Source organism: Leuciscus leuciscus (genome assembly GCF_965113295.1).
Source record: "Leuciscus leuciscus genome assembly, chromosome: 25".
NCBI lineage: Eukaryota > Metazoa > Chordata > Actinopteri > Cypriniformes > Leuciscidae > Leuciscus > Leuciscus leuciscus.
This window is the reverse complement of record NC_138724.1, coordinates 11,160,864-11,180,297: the sequence shown is the minus strand read 5'-3', so window position 1 is coordinate 11,180,297 and position 19,434 is coordinate 11,160,864. Positions and strand designations below refer to the sequence as shown.

Below are 19,434 nucleotides of genomic sequence, written 5' to 3'. Positions count from 1 at the left end.
ATTTTAGCGAAGATTTTGAGGCGACTACTTGACAAATAGAGTAAGAAGTGGGAACAAAAGAGCTGAGAGTGAAGACACAAAGAAAAAAGTGCAATATCTGGCGTCAGTATAATAGCAGTGTGACTCCATTGCTCCCGTATTTTCTCTGTTTGCCCCCATTCCATCTATTCAATACTCCAGGGTCGCAGATAGACAAAATGAGTTTCTTCAATGTAATTCTGTGTTTGGGGAAAGTTCACATGGCTCAAAATTAGATGGAATAGTATAAAGGAGAGAAATACCAGCAGAAATACCATAGACATCTCTGAAAGATGAAAAATAGCGTTGTCAGGTTATCCGCTGCACTTCCATTGACTAGACAAATTGTGTTACAGAGAGATCTTCAAGGAATAGACCTAGTTCACAAAAAAAATGGAATTCTGTCATCTTTTACTCACCTTCACGTTGTTCCGAATCGGTGTGACTTATTTTTATTATTCCATGCCCAAAATGCTAAATATCTTACAAGGGCCAAAGAGCTGTCAACCTCCAGAAATGACAAAAACTAAATCTTTTGAAGCTAAACAATAGCTTTGTGTGTGAAAGAGATTGATATTTAAGTAATTCACTGAAAATCTTCCCCTCGCTAAATCCTACACACACGTGCCGCTATGATGATACGCGACAGTTGATTCTATTTTTGGAACGGTTTCGGTTCCTGCGACAGCTTGATTTGTAATTAATTTGTAATTCGAGTATCATTTTGTGTGACTTTAATAGCTATAATTTAACTCAGATTTTGAAAATAACTTAAACGAAACTGTGAACAAACAAGTGTATTTCGTGACAAAGATTGTATTAGTCACTGAGGGGCCGTTTACACGACACATGAAACCTTTTGTGCGGTTTGGCCGTTTATTTACACGACAAAGGAGTTTTGGAGGCCTGAAAACACAAACTTTAGAAAACTGGTTTTAAAGAGCAAGTTTTTGAAAACGATACAATTATTATCTCCATGTTTACAACAAAAACGTTAATTTGTGAAAACGGTGGTGTCATGCGTATGCGCATTACGTGTTCAGTCTATAGGCTCGTAGTGTTTCTTTATAAAGTGACATCGCCACCTACTGGCCTGGTATGAATACAGCGTTTTTAGTAGTTTTTGCGGATCTGTGTGGACTGGGATTATTTTGACAACGTTGTCATCTGTACGCGATAAAATTTAATTATTTCCGTTTTTAGTATGTCGTTCTCGTGTATTCTCATTTTGAATAGTGATGAAATGATTTAAGAAGTTTTAGTTAGTAATTTGGAGAATGCGAGACAGCAATGCGCTTGCAGACAGAGCTCCGCCCACACGCTCCTCTGATTGGCTGTGATTTGTAATTGCTTTAGTTGCATCTGGTGTGGACGGACAAATTGCTTGTCGCTAGAATGTTATCTCATTGCTTCTATCTACGGCATGCTGTAAAAATCGAACAATCGAATATAATGCATCACAGCAAGTCAGCGACGACAGCATTGGTTCGAGCTTGTGATCGATTGTCGCTACCATATGATGTGCCATATTTGAAAAAGCAAAAACAAGCAAAAAAGATGTACATAAACCAGAAGGAGCAGACTGCGGTTGCTTACGCAGAAGCTAACGTAATCAACAACATTTAACAGTATGTAGATCAAAACTGCCTAACATTACCCAATAAAATGATGAACCCATGAAGAGGTATAGGACTGAGAAGCTTCAGGAGTGTTAATGGACTCAATCTTCTCCATCAACAGTATGTAATGATTATTGTTCTGAATCCGATCTGGACGTAGCCTTTGAAAGAAACACAGATTTTCTCTGCTTTTGGTTTTAAAAAAAAAATTTTGTGAAACTTCCCCACATTAAAGTGTTGATAAAAAAGAATGAATGATGCTATAATAATAAAAAAATAAACTTTTTTTTTAAAGCAGACCTTTTGTTCTTTCTTTTTATGCATTGCATTTTCATATATCCATACAACAAATATTTTGGGAGCCATGAAAGTTTTGTGAATATGATCAAAAGTGCTGGTACTGGCTGGCAACTTAAAAAAAAAAAAACTGACAGGGAAAGAGAGATAAAAAAAAAAAAAACGTTTCAAAAGAGTAAAACATTTTATAAAAATATCTTCTTTTGTGTTCCGCAGAAGACAGTAAGTCATACATGCTTGGAACGACAGGAGGGTGACTAAATGATGACAGAATTTTTGTTTTTGGGTGAACTACCCATTTCACCGGTGGTCGATAAAATAAGCAAACAAAATCCCATAGGCTTTAAAGAAGGAATCCATCCATACTGTATGTGGAGACTGTGAGTGGGCTCATTGACTTAGGCCAGCAAGCAAACACCCAAAAAACACCAAGAACACTTAGCAATTATAAACTGCACAACAATGCCCTGTAGCAAAATATGTAGCATTAGCACCATTCATCTGTGTAAATTGAAAGTTTCTAGCTACATGAGCTTCATTTTCACTTTAAGTGTATCATTTTAAAGTAGGTTGTTTCCATAGTAATACTTTTTTATGCTAAAGTGTACTTCTTTTTTACAAAGCTGTGATTTTTATTAAACCTAAAAGAACTGTTGCTAGCAAGTGCGCTAGCAAAACATTTCCACCCAATGTTTTCTCTTCCCCTCGTATTTGAAAGATTTTCATGTAGTCACCTTCAAGTGGAAATATACTGTAGCTTTCGCCTCTGAAGGCAGACGTACACACACACACACATGCAAATACACAACGCATCTTTGTCCTCTAATACCCGTGAGAGGCCAAGTTGTGTTTGGCAGCGGAGGCAATTAGCATTGGCTGAGTCACATGTGTGCGTTGATCCTGATGGCCACGCAAGGTGTGTGCGAAAGGAAACGCATTCCTTTCGGCAAAAAGAGGAGCAAGTGTGGGAGAATCTGCAGCGGGACTTTTTTTGGTTGTGTGTGTGTGTGTGTGTGTGTGTGAGAGTGTGAGAGTGTGTGAGATGAATGAAAGGCGTCTTTGAGGGCAGCAGGGATCCTGGATGATCCTGGAGGCATTATGATTCATTACATCGACGTGCGATGTGAACAGAAGCATTGAGAGCGAGAGAGATGCCACACATGACAATTAAAGAGATGCATGCTGGGATGGAGAGAAGGAAGATTTCATTCTGGATCACTGCTCTAAGAGCACTCATTAGTTACTGAGGGTTGGTGTGGAAATCGCTGCAGTTGCCCTGCAGGTCAAGAGAGGGATGTTTTGGATTATATAAAAACATTACGATTGTGAGAAGGGTTGTTATTATTAAGGTTTATTGGAGGAAAACACAAACCCCTCCTAGTGTTTTAAAGGGGTCATATTATGAGTATTCATAATGTCCTTGATATTTCAAGATGAAAGGCTTCATTATACGATAAAATCAGAATAAAAAAACTTCTTTCACATCCAAAATAGAGCATTTATTGAAAATACGATGCAAGTTTTACCTTTGGTGTAAATACACACACAAAAAAAAAAGAACAAAAAAAACACAGGACACCTGCAGACCCTTGGTGTCTGGGTCAATAGGTCTCTTAAAATTACAGATATTTTGACCTTTTTATGACAACGCAAGATTCGGCCAGGCTGTTAATTGTCATGCTGTACAGCTCCTCAAAAACTTTGAAAATGGTATAAGAGTAAAATAATCACTAGTGTTCAAAGGTTTGGGGTTGGTAAGATGTTTTTGGAAAAATCTTTTTTTTTTTTCAATATCTCTTTATTTACTGTACTGGATTTAAGTGTTTTCCGTTTGAATGTAATTTAAAAAGTAAATTTATTCCTGTGATGCAAAGCTGAATTTTTTCAGAAACACATGACCCTTCAGAAATCATTCTAATATGCTGATTTGCTGCTCAAGAAACATTGCTTATAATAATCAGTGGTAAAACTGAAAGTTCCAAAGAGCAACATTTATTATGAAACGGGGACATTGTACGACTCTTTATGGCCACTTTTTAATTTAATGTGTCCTTGCTGAATAAATATATTCATTTCTTTACAAAAAAAAATCTTACCCCAGACTTTTGAATGGTAGTATATATATATTTTTTTTTTATGTGCACACTCAATTTGTCATTGTCATTTGAATGACCGCCCACATTTACACATATATTCATTGTTTAGAAACATTGCCCGCCCAGTCATGGTGAGATAACGGATGGATGGATGGATGGATGGATGGATGGATGGATGGATGGATGGAGGGATGGAGGGATGGACAGACGTATAGACACAGACAGATAGAAGAACGATAAATTCCCTTCCACTTCATATTGCGCAATGAAATTTGAGCTTGTTGTGCCACGTAACGATTGGTTGGTGTATTATACATGACAAATGGGCAGCGATGAATTATGTGATATTTTAAAACATGTAATATGTGGATTTTTAAACCTGTAGCAATGCATTATGGCAACTACGTCTGATGGCAGACATAAAAATAAAGATGAATTTTCTGACTTTTGAGCGTTTCGTTACTGTTTTGTTGTAATTTTAATTATAACTCAAATGCAATTTGTTGTTTTTTTACCACAATATTATTGTGGATAATTGTTGAGAGGGGCACTTTCAGTTAAGAGCCCCCAAAAATCCCCCCCGCCCACTGTAATTGCCCGCCCGACATTAATTGCACTGTAATTACATTACAACATTAATAATCAAGGAATCTTGTGGGTTTGCTCTGTTTCAGCTGGGATCTGAGTGGACTGCACCAGGAGAGTTTACCAAGTTCAGGTCTCAGACATCCAAATCTGTGCAGTAAGTACACACTGTAAACATCTTAGTATGCTTTTCCAAACACAGCATCTATGTCTTCCATGTCATTTTAGTGTCCATAGCATTGAATTGTTGGAAACTGCAAAGCAAACTTCGGTATATTGTGCAAATTTTGGTCATAGTACAGAATCCAGTATGCTGTGTATATTTCTGTTGCACGTTTTATTGTCCTATCGAGAGCCTCAATTCCTCCTTTGTAAACAAACCGCCCACCCTCACGGCTATTGATGCAGTTATTTTACCCCTGATGGTGTTGATTGGGTTGGTAATTGGAGGAAATTGCTGGCCTTTATCTGATCGGGCATTTAATGATCGGCTTTCTCTGCTCCTCTCAAAGCACTCACATCATTTACAGCCATACAACTTCTGTGATTTAAATATCATGTCGAAGAAAGAGCTGTTGCTTCTAAGATAGAAACACCTTTTCCGCTTCAAATCAGCAGTGAATGAGCGGTCGATTAGCATATCGTATTTCTAGTATTTCCATAAAAAGCCCTCTACAGACTGCAGACCATTTTAATTCGGCACTCTGCACTAATGCCCCATTAATAATGGCTTCAAATGGATCTGCTGGAATTAGCAGTGGGTTTGTTTCCATATGGCTGTAAAGTGATCCATAGCCTGGCCTTTATCTTGAGTGTATTTAATAATGCATAAACTAATCCGACCTCATTTCATGAACCTGAGTGTATAGATAGTAACCACAGAGGCACCTTTTAAGATTTATTCTCTAGTAGATAATGCTCTGCCTGGATGATTTAAGCCTTTATATTTATGAATTCCATTTCAATTTGTAAAAGTACAGGATATTAGACATCTGCGATGCCATATAGGCTTTTTCATACAAATAAAAAATAAAAAAACAAAACTACTGTCTACTAATCTTAAATAAATCCAGTGTTTGACACTGATTTAATGTCTCTGTAACTGTTAATACGCATAATGTCTTATATTCTTGTATCTACATTTTTATAAATGTACACTGCCATTCAAAATGTTAAGGGTCGGTAAGATTTTTAATACCAGCAAGGACATGTTAAAGGGGACCTATTATGCAAAATTCAATTTTACATGGTGTTAGAACAAATGTGTGTTGAGTGTGTGTAGACAACCACCCTATAATGATACAAATCCACCATGACGATGACATCATGCACATGCGTATTACGTGTTCAGTCTATAGTGTATCATCGCCAACTAATGGCCTGGCAGCAGAATACTGCGTTTTTAGTCGGTTTTGCGAATCCGTGTGAATGGGGATCGTTTTGACAATGGTGTCGTCTGGACGCGGAAAAGTCAAAGGAAAAACTTCTCTGTTATAAGCATATCGTTGTCATGTAAACGTACCCTGAAAATGCAACATTTAATGACTTCTGCAGTCTCCAAATTATTCAACCCCCTGAATAGAATCCCTCACAAAAGCACAAAACAGCAAAACAGTCTGAAGCACACCTGATGCTATTCAGGGGCTATTCATTGAACTATTCAAGGGCTTCATTAGTTGCACCTGGTGTGCTTGAGCTAGAACACATGAAATATCTGAACTGGCTCGGTTTGTTGAGTGTCACGTTTGACTGCATGTTAAAAATATGTTTTAGTCAAAAGAATGGTCCAAAAAGTTAAGAGAAGATATCATCGCCCTTCACAAACAAGGAACAGGATACAAAAAGATTGCGAAGGCACTAACTGTTCCTAGAGACACTGTTGGAAGCATAGTTCGCAAGTTCAAAGTTAAAGGAACAGCAGTTACAAGGACGAGGTTGCAAAAGGAAGATATCAATGGCTGCAACCTTATTTCTGAGAAGGCCGGTTCAGAAAAACCCTAGAGTGAAAGACAAAAGACCAGCAGCAAGACTTGGTGGCAACAATACCTGAGGTTTCAGTTTGCACTGTAAGGTGCGTACTATACACATGCCAGAACTCCAACACTACACCACTACTGACCCAAAAGCACAAGAAAACTTGCTCCAATTTGCTCAAAATCATATAATAAGCCACAGAAGTTTAGGATTCTGTTCTGTGGAGCGATGAAACAAAACTGGAACTTTTCAGCCCTATGGATCAGCGGGTCTGGATGAAGAAGAATGAAGCATATGCTGAAAAGAACACACTGTCTACAGTTCAGCATGTTGAGCTCGTGATGCTCTGGAGCTGCTTTACATCCTCTGGCACTGGAAACCTGCAGCGTGTGGAGGGCAGGACGGATTCATTGAAGTATCAGGAAATCCTAGGAGAAAACATCATGCTGTCAGTGAGGAAGCTGAAGCTTGGGCATCATTGGACCTTGAAACAGGACAATGATCCCAAGCATACCTCAAATTCCACCAAGGCTTGGTTGCAGAAGAAGTCCTGGAAGACTCTACAGTGGCCATTACAGTCACCTGACTTGAACACCATAGAAAATATCTGGTGGCATTTGAAGAAAGAGCTTGCAGCACACAAACCCAAGAATATTACTGAACTGGAGGCCATTTCTCATGAAGAATAGGTTAAGATTCCTCATAAATGCTGCCAGAAGCTGGTGTCTGGTTATACATCTTATTTGCAGCAGGTCATAACAGCAAAAGGATGTTCTGCTAAGTACTAATGTTGCTTGCCATGAAGGAGTTGAATAATTTTGAGACAGCAGAAGTCATTAAAAGTTGCATTTTAAGTTGAATTTGGGGAAACCACTTGAAACATTTGTTGTGCTGAGCTATTTCAATTACTTTTGTTTGATTTGTTCATTGCAAACAGCTGAAAGTCTGTCAATTATATATTTTATATATATATAAAAATTTAAACAAACAGATCTAGAATAGTTTATTTTACCACAGAAAACACAAGTGCACAACAGTACCTCTGGAACTCGGCACACCTCACCTGCTCAAAAAGTCACTAAAGAGCATTTGATTTTTCTGCATTATTCATCAAGTGTTCTTGCGTGTAAGTCTTTCACCTATTCCTGCCCTTGGCGTGGGCCTGGATGGAGGAAGTGCACCCTTGGGAATGATGCTATGATCCCAGACCTGAATAGAAACACAGCATTTAACCCTCATTCTGCACCATCTGATAGTTTTCTTTTATTTTTATGAAGACTGAATGGAGATGTTTAAGAAAGTCTTCAGAGGGGGCAAGAAAGCAGACCAAAACACTAAACAAATTTTGAGATGATTAAAAGTAAATTTGCTAACATGAAGCTTTTATTATAATAAACTCACTGCCAATGTTTGCCATAAGACCAGGAATTCTTTGTTCATCTCTTGTGATGTGTGCTATAAATTACAAGGCTTATCCATGATGGTGCTCACTAATAATGTCTTAATTACTTTTGTTTTAATCAAGAAGATCCATAATTAGCCTCAGATTAGATATCACAGACCAACCCAGTTCAGAGTCCTGCACGGGTCCATTTTTGGAGACCCGCCCCCGCCCGTACCCGCAAAGTTCAGCACCAGATCCAACCCGTCACCCGTGATATCAAAATTAAATCCGCTCCCGCCCAGACCCGTTAATATTTGGCCCGTTACCCGACCCGTGCCCGCGATAAACCACACAGGTGACGCGTTCATGTAACATAAGGGTGCGCTGCCAATAACGCACCTAAAAGCTGTCACAAAACTAGGAAAATTAATGATTATTAATAGGCCTGTCAAATATATCAATGAGACATTTCAATTGTTTATTAATAAGCAAGTGTTTTCTGTGTCAAAGATGACGATGCTGACTCGCGATCTTCACAGTAGTGAACGCGCCAGAGAGAAATGCACATTTCCTACGGATTATAAGCAGAGAACAGTCTGTTTTCTTTCGTTTTGAATTGTTTTGTTTAAAAGTACACATTTCATGCTTTCTATTTCTCAGGTCTGTGAGGCAAGTAGCTTATACGATGAGTTTCGGTTCATTTAAGAGACGATCAGTTCACGCGCGGGCGCCTCCGGCCGTGTCCTGATTATATTGCCTGCCTGCTATATTTACTTCTTATTTATTAAATCCATGAATTTGGTAGATGAAACATTGATTAAAATTAAGATACAATTAATACAAAACGAAATTCACTTTAAAGAAAGGCTTAACAAACTTAATGAAGTGGTCAAAATCATGTCTGCCCACTCCATTTGTCTCACGATATTCGGGATCATCTTATCTTATTCATGCTTTTCACTTTTCATATAATCAACATGAAAAAAAAAAAAAAGTATATTATTTTATTTAAACATGAATATGAAACTAAATCGTTTTTTAATGACTGGGCTACAACACATAGGCCTATTAGCCTACAGTACAGAGAAATGTAATGTCGCAACTTGGTCGGACTAAAAGGGGAGAAAAAAATAAAATTGGGTCGGTCCTAAATTGACAGGGTCGGTCGGGTTACGGCAAACAAGAATATTTTTAAGGATGGCCTGACTAAAACACATATTTGCGTATGTGTAATGCTGGTAATTTAGACATACAAAATATTGCACATATTTTTCATCCGCTATCCGCCCGCAAGGAGTTCATTATCCGCCCGCGTCCCCGCCCGTGAATTTTAGGAATGTCACAATCCACCCGTTTTAGCCACTTTTATGCGGGTACCCGCGGATACCCGCGGGTACCCGACCCGTTGCAGGACTCTGACCCAGTTCATATGATGAATATCAGCCAGTATAATAAAATCAGCTGCATTGTTTTGTCCATATCATTTTCACAGCCATCCTATAAGGTTCACAACAACATCAGAGAAACACATTGATGTTTCTCTTTGTCTCATCTCTGTGTTCAGAACTTCCAGATGAACTACGTCTTCAATGCTGTTGTGCATATTACCATCACTTGATATAAAAAGACTTGATATATTCAAAACTGTATCCAACTTCTGGCAATGACTAAAGCGAAGATGGCTCTTAATGAAGCAGAAAGTCGTAAGAAGATAAAAGAGAAGGAAGCATTTATATTTGTGTCCTTGAATTCTGAAGTTCAAAAGCTCTCAGTGAGCGGCCATGCTAACTTGTAAGGCAGCATCCTAACTGAAATGGAACCCGATTAGCAAATTAGCTCAAGTGAAATAGGAGTAATCAATTATAACTCGTTATAATTAATTATAAATATTTGGATTAGTTAATGGAGGCATAATTAATATTTCAATCAATTAACCTGTTCGTCGAGCAAACACTCTGTATTAATTGTCTGTCAGCTCTCAGAAAGGATCATTTCGTGGCCACAGAAAACCTGTTTTTGAACCTGAAAAACATGTTAGGTGTGATCGGGGCCAGTGGGTACTGTCCTACTCAGAGCATCGTTAAAGGGACTCACGTGAATGTGTGCAAAAGTTTTAGTTTACACTGGGTTTCCCCAGTGCTGCTCACACTGCGAGATCTCCTTAGCGTAAAGGTTACGTAAACCTTTACTTTTCTCCTTAGTGTAAAGGTTGAGAGGTCCATCTATCATTGAGTTAGTTTCTGGAGTAAATATATAGTATATAGTGGTACACAGCTTTTAAAAAACGGCGGGAACTGGTGTTTCGCCTGTATTCGACCAATCAGTGTACACTTACGTCACTGGTACTTCCTATAGTGCTGGGTTCTCTGAAGTAGATGTGATTCGCCTCTCACAACGTAAAATGCTCGTCTAAATACACCTCTTAAGCACGCAGAATTATGTAAGTGGACTTTTTTGTAATCGCTGCTTTGATTGATTATATAATCGTGACATCCATAATTGTAATCACGATTAGAAATTCGATTAATTGTGCAGCCCTACTTTCCTCTTTACTACGCAATGTATTTTTCCCTGTGTGAGAACGTGTTGTGTGGCGTGAGAGGGCCATGGCTTGTCGGACATAGCAACAGTAACTAAGAGGAGAGGGTCTTTGCGAAGGGTCAATTGTGTGTCTGATCAGTCCAGCCGCTACACCTGATTAGTGACTGATTTAAAATCTTTGACTTGGGAACAAATGAAATTGTAGCCACACAAAGAGTGCTCCTCACACGAGACTAGACCTACAATGAATTCCAATAGGGTTTTCCTTTAGCATGTTGCTAAGATAACACTTGATATTTTAAGCACAGTAGTTTTCTATGTGAAACACACAGTATGCTGGACCCATAATTGATTCCAAAAGTCTTACTTTAGCATGTTGCTAACATCCAGATACTCACATGCACGATAGTGTTTTCCTTGCGAAAGTCATGGTATCCTTATCCTACAGTTGATTGAATTGAGTTTGGCTTTAGAATACTGCTAATCTAGCAACTAGATAGTTTATGACGTGCGTGCACTTACGACGTGCACTGTAAACTCGACTAACAAGCTAACCAAATATTTTGCTTGTGAAGTGCATGGTAAACTCAAACCACAATTTATTCCAGTTGAGATTGAATTAAGCATGTTGCTTTGCTAACAACTTGATATGCTAAGCATAAAAATACATAGTACACACAACTTGGGGGTAAAAATAAGTCATTTGTTTTGATTCTACAATACTTAAATGAACTATATTTATAATCAACAGACTTTTCCATTGAGCTCATCGCAGTGCATTCTGGGACTGCATTTTCTTTGAAAGATAAATGCAATGCCTTAAAATTTACAGTACAAGGTATCTTAAAGGGCATAATTTCTGCATACTTTTTAGACAAACCTTCATGTCCTATCTAGTTTTTGTAAGAGCTATTATTCTAATAACACACACAGTAAGTGAACCAGCGAGAGGGAAAAAGACAAATGTGTAGGAATTGTTAAGACTTTTCGTAACGCCGTTTATCATGATTACCGTGATCATAAATCAATTCTATTATTGAGTTTGAGGAATAGAGAAAGAGAAGGGGAATGATGTGTATTGATCGTAGGTTAGGCACTTTGCTTTTTAAGCAGGATAGTTCATCCTGTAGACACAGGCAGGAGTCTTTTCCACCCTTACAAAGCATTGATTAGACAAAGCATCTTATCTAACAGCACATCTAGCCAATGCAAGAAAAGACAGACTTCTCCGCTGACATCCATTCAGAGTGCTCTCGCCTGGTTATATCGAGTTGAGCTGAGTGCCTGCTTTTATCTTAAGGAACTCCAACCTGCTTTTAAATCAAGTACTGTTTATTGAAACATTTTTCGTTTCTGAGAAAAGTATATTTACTTTCTATGTGTTCACACCACAACTGTTATTACAACATTAACATGTTACAACATGTTACTCTACACTGGTTGTGCTGTAGGTTTTTGATTCACTAAAAGAACAGATTCATAAGAGTCATTTGTTTCTTTGTTACACTAAATAGAGCTAGTTATTAAGAGTAATGTGTTCATGAATTGTTATTTGTTTTTGATCCATAATTTTATAAAACTATTGTAATCTTGTAAATGTAATCTTTTCTGAATCTCAAAATGAATAACCATTTTTCATACTGTAAATTATAATGTTGTGGTGCATAAATTAATGTTAAAATACATTTAAAAGGATAGATTATAGTTTTTATTGTTGTATTTGTATTTATTTAGATGAAGTAGTATCAAATTTTAATATTGGCCTTTATTCTTTTTGTTGCAATTGTCTTTTTTTTTGTTGCATATTTTGTTATAAAAATGGTTATAAATAAAGTACTGGCCTTAAATAAATAAAAATATATATATATTGGCCTTTATACAAATATTTTTGGGTTTATTTAAAATTGGTAGTTTTGATATCAGTGCATGTCGATTCTGTTGAATTTGTCCTTGCATTCTTAAAGTTTAGAGTGTTGGAGTGTTAGAGCCGAGGATGAGGCTCTGATGGGCCTTCCATTAGATTAGTCCTGCTTATGTGATTGGATAATGATGTGATTGGAGGACAAATGGTGTGTGGGAAGACCAGGTGGCCTTGATGCTTGTGGAAAGCCAAAGACCGGAGGGAGGATACAGAGATGGATTCCACTGGATGTGACTCACCCCTAGATGCAACCGATCTGTTTCTGCCCTTTAACCACAGAGAGATAGAGAGGCTGGCATATTCAAGAATTAATAAGGCATCTGGCATTTCCACAAAAGTGCTGTGTCATTTTTGCCTGGAAATCCTGCCACGTCAGTGTATGACTTGAAGGGATGGAAAGCGATACAGATTTCAAGATTCAGTTCGCATTTGATTCACAAGCTTTCAATTCGATTCAGGTGATTTAACTGTGATTTATTTAGGTACTATATTTTAGTTATAGTGTCCATTTTGGTGTAATATTAAAGACATTCTCTCCCATAGCGAAATGTTTCAGACTGATTCATACCAGTAAAGGCCTGTTCACTACAGGATCGATAACTATAAAGATAACTATATTAACATCCACACCGGCTGATGATAAGCTTCTGTTTATGAGCAAACGCAGATGTTGTCTGTTGCTTTAAATGCGCAAGCTCTTTAAACTCAGGTGGATTCGGATTGGCTGTCAATGTTTTTATAGTTCATCAGCTGAAAAAAAATTGGGCGAGATTCCAATGTTATCGTTCTACTGTATTATCGTTAGTTGTAGTGTGGACTTACATATTCCCATAGAATTAGAACAATATAGTTATAGTTATTGTTATAGTTATTGTCTTTGGTGTTAACTTGTCAGGGTCACGGACAAGTACAGGCTACTTTGAGTTTCGAGTGTGCGCTTAAACCGACAAATACACGAAAACATTTTGTAAGTTAAGTCTTGGGGACTTAACTTAAACACATTCAGTTATATCTTCGGTGAGCATAACAGCTGGGAAAGTTACCGATGAGCCAATGAGGTTCATTCTCGTGTTACGCAGCACGTTTGAGCTTCTGTAAGAACCAATGAGGTTAATTCTCATGTTACGCAGCACGTTTGAGCTTCTGTAAGAACCAATGAGGTTAATTCTCGTGTTACGCAGCACGTTTGAGCTTCTGTAAGAACCAATGAGGTTCATTCTCGTGTGACGGAGCACGTTTGAGCTTCTGTAAGAACCAATGAGGTTCATTCTCGTGTGACGGAGCACGTTTGAGCTTCTGTATGAACCAATGAGGTTCATTCTCGTGTTACGCAGCACGTTTGAGCTTCAGCAAGAACCAATGAAGTTCATTCTCGTGTTACGCAGCACGTTTGAGCTTCTGTAAGAACCAATGAGGTTCATTCTCGTGTTACGCAGCACGTTTGAGCTTCTGTAAGAACCAATGAGGTTCATTCTCGTGTTACGCAGCACGTTTGAGCTTCTGTAAGAACCAATGAGGTTCATTCTCGTGTTACGCAGTACGTTTGAGCTTCTGTAAGAACCAATGAGGTTCATTCTCGTGTTACGCAGCACGTTTGAGCTTCTGTAAGAACCATTGAGGTTCATTCTCATGTTACGCAGCACGTTTGAGCTTCTGTAAGAACCAATGAGGTTCATTATCGTGTGACGGAGCACGTTTGAGCTTCTGTAAGAACCAATGAGGTTAATTCTCGTGTTACGCAGCACGTTTGAGCTTCAGCAAGAACCAATGAGGTTCATTCTCGTGTTACGCAGCACGTTTGAGCTTCAGCAAGAACCAATGAGGTTCATTCTCGTGTTACGCAGCACGTTTGAGCTTCTGTAAGAACCAATGAGGTTCATTCTCGTGTTACGCAGCACATTTGAGCTTCTGTAAGAACCAATGAGGTTCATTCTCGTGTTACGCAGCACATTTGAGCTTCTGTAAGAACCAATGAGGTTCATTCTCATGTTACGCAGCACGTTTGAGCTTCTGTAAGAACCAATGAGGTTCATTCTCGTGTTACGCAGCACGTTTGAGCTTCTGTAAGAACCAATGAGGTTAATTCTCGTATTACGCAGCACGTTTGAGCTTCAGCAAGAACCAATGAGGTTCATTCTCGTGTTACGCAGCACGTTTGAGCTTCTGTAAGAACCAATGAGGTTCATTCTCGTGTGACGGAGCACGTTTGAGCTTCTGTAAGAACCAATGAGGTTCATTCTCGTGTTACGCAGCACGTTTGAGCTTCTGTAAGAACCAATGAGGTTCATTCTCATGTTACGCAGCACGTTTGAGCTTCTGTAAGAACCAATGAGGTTCATTCTCGTGTGACGGAGCACGTTTGAGCTTCAGCAAGAACCAATGAGGTTCATTCTCATGTTACGCAGCACGTTTGAGCTTCTGTAAGAACCAATGAGGTTCATTCTCGTGTGACGGAGCACGTTTGAGCTTCTGTAAGAACCAATGAGGTTAATTCTCGTGTTACGCAGCACGTTTGAGCTTCTGTAAGAACCAATGAGGTTCATTCTCATGTTACGCAGCACGTTTGAGCTTCTGTAAGAACCAATGAGGTTCATTCTCGTGTTACGCAGCACGTTTGAGCTTCAGCAAGAACCAATGAGGTTCATTCTCGTGTTACGCAGCACGTTTGAGCTTCAGCAAGAACCAATGAGGTTCATTCTCGTGTTACGCAGCACGTTTGAGCTTCTGCATCTTTTTGAAGCGTCAATATGGTAGTTGCGTAGACTGTCAATGGAGGGAAAAAAATCTCTCAGATTTAATCAAAAAGATATTCATTTGTGTTTTGAAGATGAACGAACGTCTTACAGGTTTGGAATGACATGAGGGCGAGTCATTAATGACAATTACAATTTTTGGGTGAACTAACCCTTTAAGTTTAAACAGTAGTGCAGTTAATTGATGATAGCTGATGTTCCTTGGATTCTGAACTCCTACTCCCTCTCGAGACATCCGCCTGACGTCTGCTGTGAAGTGGCTGAGATCCCAGAAACCGTGCACTTCACACTAATACGCCATGCTACAAATACACAGAGCAGAAACTGTGTGAATCTTAATGATACTGCCGCTGCCCGGGACTTTGTGGAGTTCATTAGTACGATGAAGTCAAAGTCAAGGGTGTACACACTGCAGCTACGACTCGTGTTTAAAAGTCTTAAGCAAGTCAGTCGATGAAATCGCCTGGATCGAAGTCAAACTCAATTTTTCTTCATCTTTAGATGAAGCGTACATACTGTAGGCCTACAGTGTTGTCGTATAGGTCTGCCAGATCACTTTACGAATCAGAAGCTTTGCAACAGGGCTGCAAATTTAGCCTAAATTAAGCTGTCGCTCAATAGCCTCGCTTTCAGTTTGTTTCAAGTCAATGTAAAGTAAAAATGGACCATATTTAATTTCTTCATACATGTTTGTAAGATTCAGTTATCATCAAACATTGTTAAAAAAAATAAATAAAAAAAAGTAAAGATTTAGTTTACCATCTTTTGTCAAAATCTTGCTTGACTTTCCTTATTGGACTGATGTCACCAGTCCCTTTATATGAATTTATCTGAAAAATATATTTTAAATAAATCTCACATAAATTAACTTTAATATACCTTTTTCTATAAAGAGAAAAAAAAAATTTAGTGGCAATGAAGTCAGAAATGTCAGGATAGTACAGTTGTCCTGATATTACAATGAAAATCCTCAATAAATTAATTAAATTATTGCAAAGAAAACCTTAAATAATTTGTCTGACAAATCAAAGTCATACAACCAACATGCAGAAAAATATAATTTCTTAAATTAGCAGATCATTTAAGATTTTTCTAAGTCAAGTTAAACATTTGAAAATGTCAAGTGGTGTGACTCTTCAAAAACCTAATGAAAATAAACAGTTAAACTTTTCATGATATTTGAAAAATTTCTGGGGATTTTTTTTAATCTTGTTTTTTTTTTAATGATGATCAAGATACATCATTTAAAGAAAATATGTTATTACTTTTGATGGTTTCATCACATTTCATCATATTTTTTGAGCCAAAAAATCTCTCTGTGGTTCTTTAAAAATATTATAAAATGTTTTGGAATCCAACATAAATACAAAGATTACATTTCTGAAAACTTGGAACATGCATTTTACACTATATATATTTATATAATTATTAACAGAAAATTATTATACTTTTTTTTTTTCATTGATCCAGAGGCTACTTTTCACCAACCAATTAACTCGCAATTGATAAAATCAAGTCCTACTTTTTTTCAGAAATATGTCACATTATAGAATGTAAAATGGATTTCATGTTGACTAAAAATACTATCTACTCTGGTGAAGTCAGACTTCAGTAGCAATATGGTCCCATCTGACTTTGCTGTCAGTACAGACTGTGTTTTCCTGGATATTTTTCATATCCTGCAAAAGAGATCCATCAGACCATCTAAATTATTGACAAAGGCACTAGCCCACTCTGTTTGAGAAGAATCTGAAGTTTGAGCATTTTTCTCAAATATCATAAATTTTCACTCTTGTCACTTGCTTCTGATGTTAAATCCTCATTGTGTAACCAGATAAGCATTTTGCTGTTTGTTTCTGTGGTGAAGTGTTGTTCTGTTCGACAAAGTAAAGTAAAATGACTTGTGACAGATCTTCTTGGCATAGAGTGTGACGGTAATGAGGTTGTTAGATTCTTCCTCGCATTCATCTTCATGTCTGGGCTCGACTCGACACAGTTACTGAGAGACTGAGTCAGAGTTTGCAATTAGTCAGACAATTAGGAGCTTGTCCTCTATCTCTCTCTCTCTTAGTCTGACTGTGGCTTTATTCATCATCTCTCACACACACACACACACACACACACACACACACACACACACTCACACACTCACACACACCTCTGAGACAGTCCTACACACTGATTCAGAGTAAACTCAAAGCTTTTTCTTTCATAAGCAAATTAAAGCCATAGTGCAGCAGATTAATGGCATATTTCAAGAGAATCGTTCAAATTGGTATAAAAGCATGAAATTTGGCACAGATACTCTCTAAGGGTCACTTTTTGGGAAAAAGGCGTTGGCCCACGAAAAATTCAACATGGCGGCCATTTTTTCAAGATGGCCGCTATTTCTGTAAAATGCTCATTATGTCAATTGTTCAAACAGTGATGTAGGCATAACATTTTGTGAAAATACTCTCTTCAGAATGTTTTTTTGGAAAACGGTGCTTGTCCCTCAAAAATTCAAGATGGCTACCAGTTTTCAATATGGCCGCCATTTCTCTTGAATCCTTATCTTTTTTTCAAATGGTGCTGCTATCATGAAATTTGGTACAAATATTCTTCAAGGAACATTATCATGGAAAAAGGTGTGTGCCGCTCAAATTCAAGATGGTGACCATTTTCAAGATGGCCACCATTTCTGTCAGAGCTCAATTTAATGTGTTAAGGAAGGTTTTGTTTAATAGAGTGAACGTCATTACACAACCAGTGCACACTGGTGACTTAACTGCTGTGGAACTCAGCATGGGGTTCAGTGTCAGCTGATCTAGTTTTACTTACACTATAGTTCTTGACTAGTAGTAATAGTATAGCTAAGTTTAGTCTCCCAAATGCTGTCTACCAGCCCCTCATCAATTAGCTAGTAATAGATGTAGTTACATAGCCGCACCTGAATTGACAGGTTGTGCCAGCGCGGGAGAGCCGAGCCAAGGGTAAGCGGGGCAATACATGACTTGTTCATGTATGCTTACCTGGAAGGTGTACAGATCACACGGGACTTAAATGGCACTGGATGAATGATCGGGCTAGGTGTAGGTGACCCGTACCTAGTTGTATCCCATACCTGAATGTGTACTATGTCTATGATTGAGGTGGTAAAAGGATAACCCCTCGGCCTTAATCAGACAACAAACCCCCAAAATGGCAAATGAAAATCCCATGTCAGCCAAGAGGCCAACTGATTGGAATAAATGTTGTCTTTGTCAGACAGACACAAAGGAACCCCTCCAATCACCACCTACCCATCATGTTTCTCAACATGATAGCTATAAAATGATTGCCACCAACATTCCACTCTTACACAAGATGAACAAAATGCCAATGACCCTGGACCTGGAACGACTGGATGAAGGTGGTGGTATAGAAGCTTTGAGAAGGAACCAAGCGAAGTATCACTACAATTGTCGACTTCGGTTCAACAACACAAAGTTACTTCGTGCCCAGAAGCAACAATCCGATGCTCAATGTAGTGAGATAGATGAAGGCCAAACAAAGCATCGCAGAACCATGATGCAGAAAAGTCTAGATGATCAGGTTTGCTTTCTTTGTGATAACATATCTCCTGAATCTGACCTACGTCAGGTAATGACACTGCAACTGAATGACAGACTACATGAATGTGCACAAACACTGAATGATGCTTAATTATTGTCTCAACTAAGTGGTGCTGATGCCATTGCACAGGAGCTGAAATACCATCATTTGCGTCTCATTCATCTTTACAACAGAGATAAACCTCAGAAGGCTTGAGAAAGAGTCACAGAGTGAAACGATTCAAACAGCCATCTTTCCTATGGCTCTTTCTGAACTGGTCACCTATATTGTTGAAACCAGTCTCAATTCTGATGGTCCTTCCGCCTTCCGTCTCGCAGATACAGTGGGGAGAACAAGTATTTGATACACTGCTGATTTTGCAGGTTTTCCCACTTACAAAGCATGTAGAAGTCTGTAATTTTTATCATATGTATTCTTCAACTGTGAGTGACGGAATCTAAAACAAAAATCCAGAAAATCACATTGTATGATTTTTAAGTAATTAATTTGCATTTTATTGCAAGACATAAGTATTTGATACATCATAAAAGCAGAACTTAATATTTGGTACAGAAACCTTTGTTTGCAATTACAGAGATCATTCGTTTCCTGTAGTTCTTGACCAGGTTTGCACATGCTGCAGCAGGGATTTTGGCACACTCCTCCATTCAGA

The 19,434-nt window shown here is 38.3% G+C and overlaps 1 protein-coding gene across 2 annotated transcripts in view; it reads left to right on the top strand.

Annotated features, from left to right (window-relative positions):
- The window catches only part of b4galnt4a (beta-1,4-N-acetyl-galactosaminyl transferase 4a), a 200,989-nt gene that overhangs the window by 129,064 nt on the left and 52,491 nt on the right, over positions 1 to 19,434 (top strand). For both annotated transcript variants that reach the window (XM_082160412.1, XM_082160411.1), the window contains exon 7: positions 4,705 to 4,772. In XM_082160412.1, the coding sequence (XP_082016538.1) occupies positions 4,705 to 4,772 (68 nt within the window). The remainder of the gene's footprint in view (positions 1 to 4,704; positions 4,773 to 19,434) is intronic.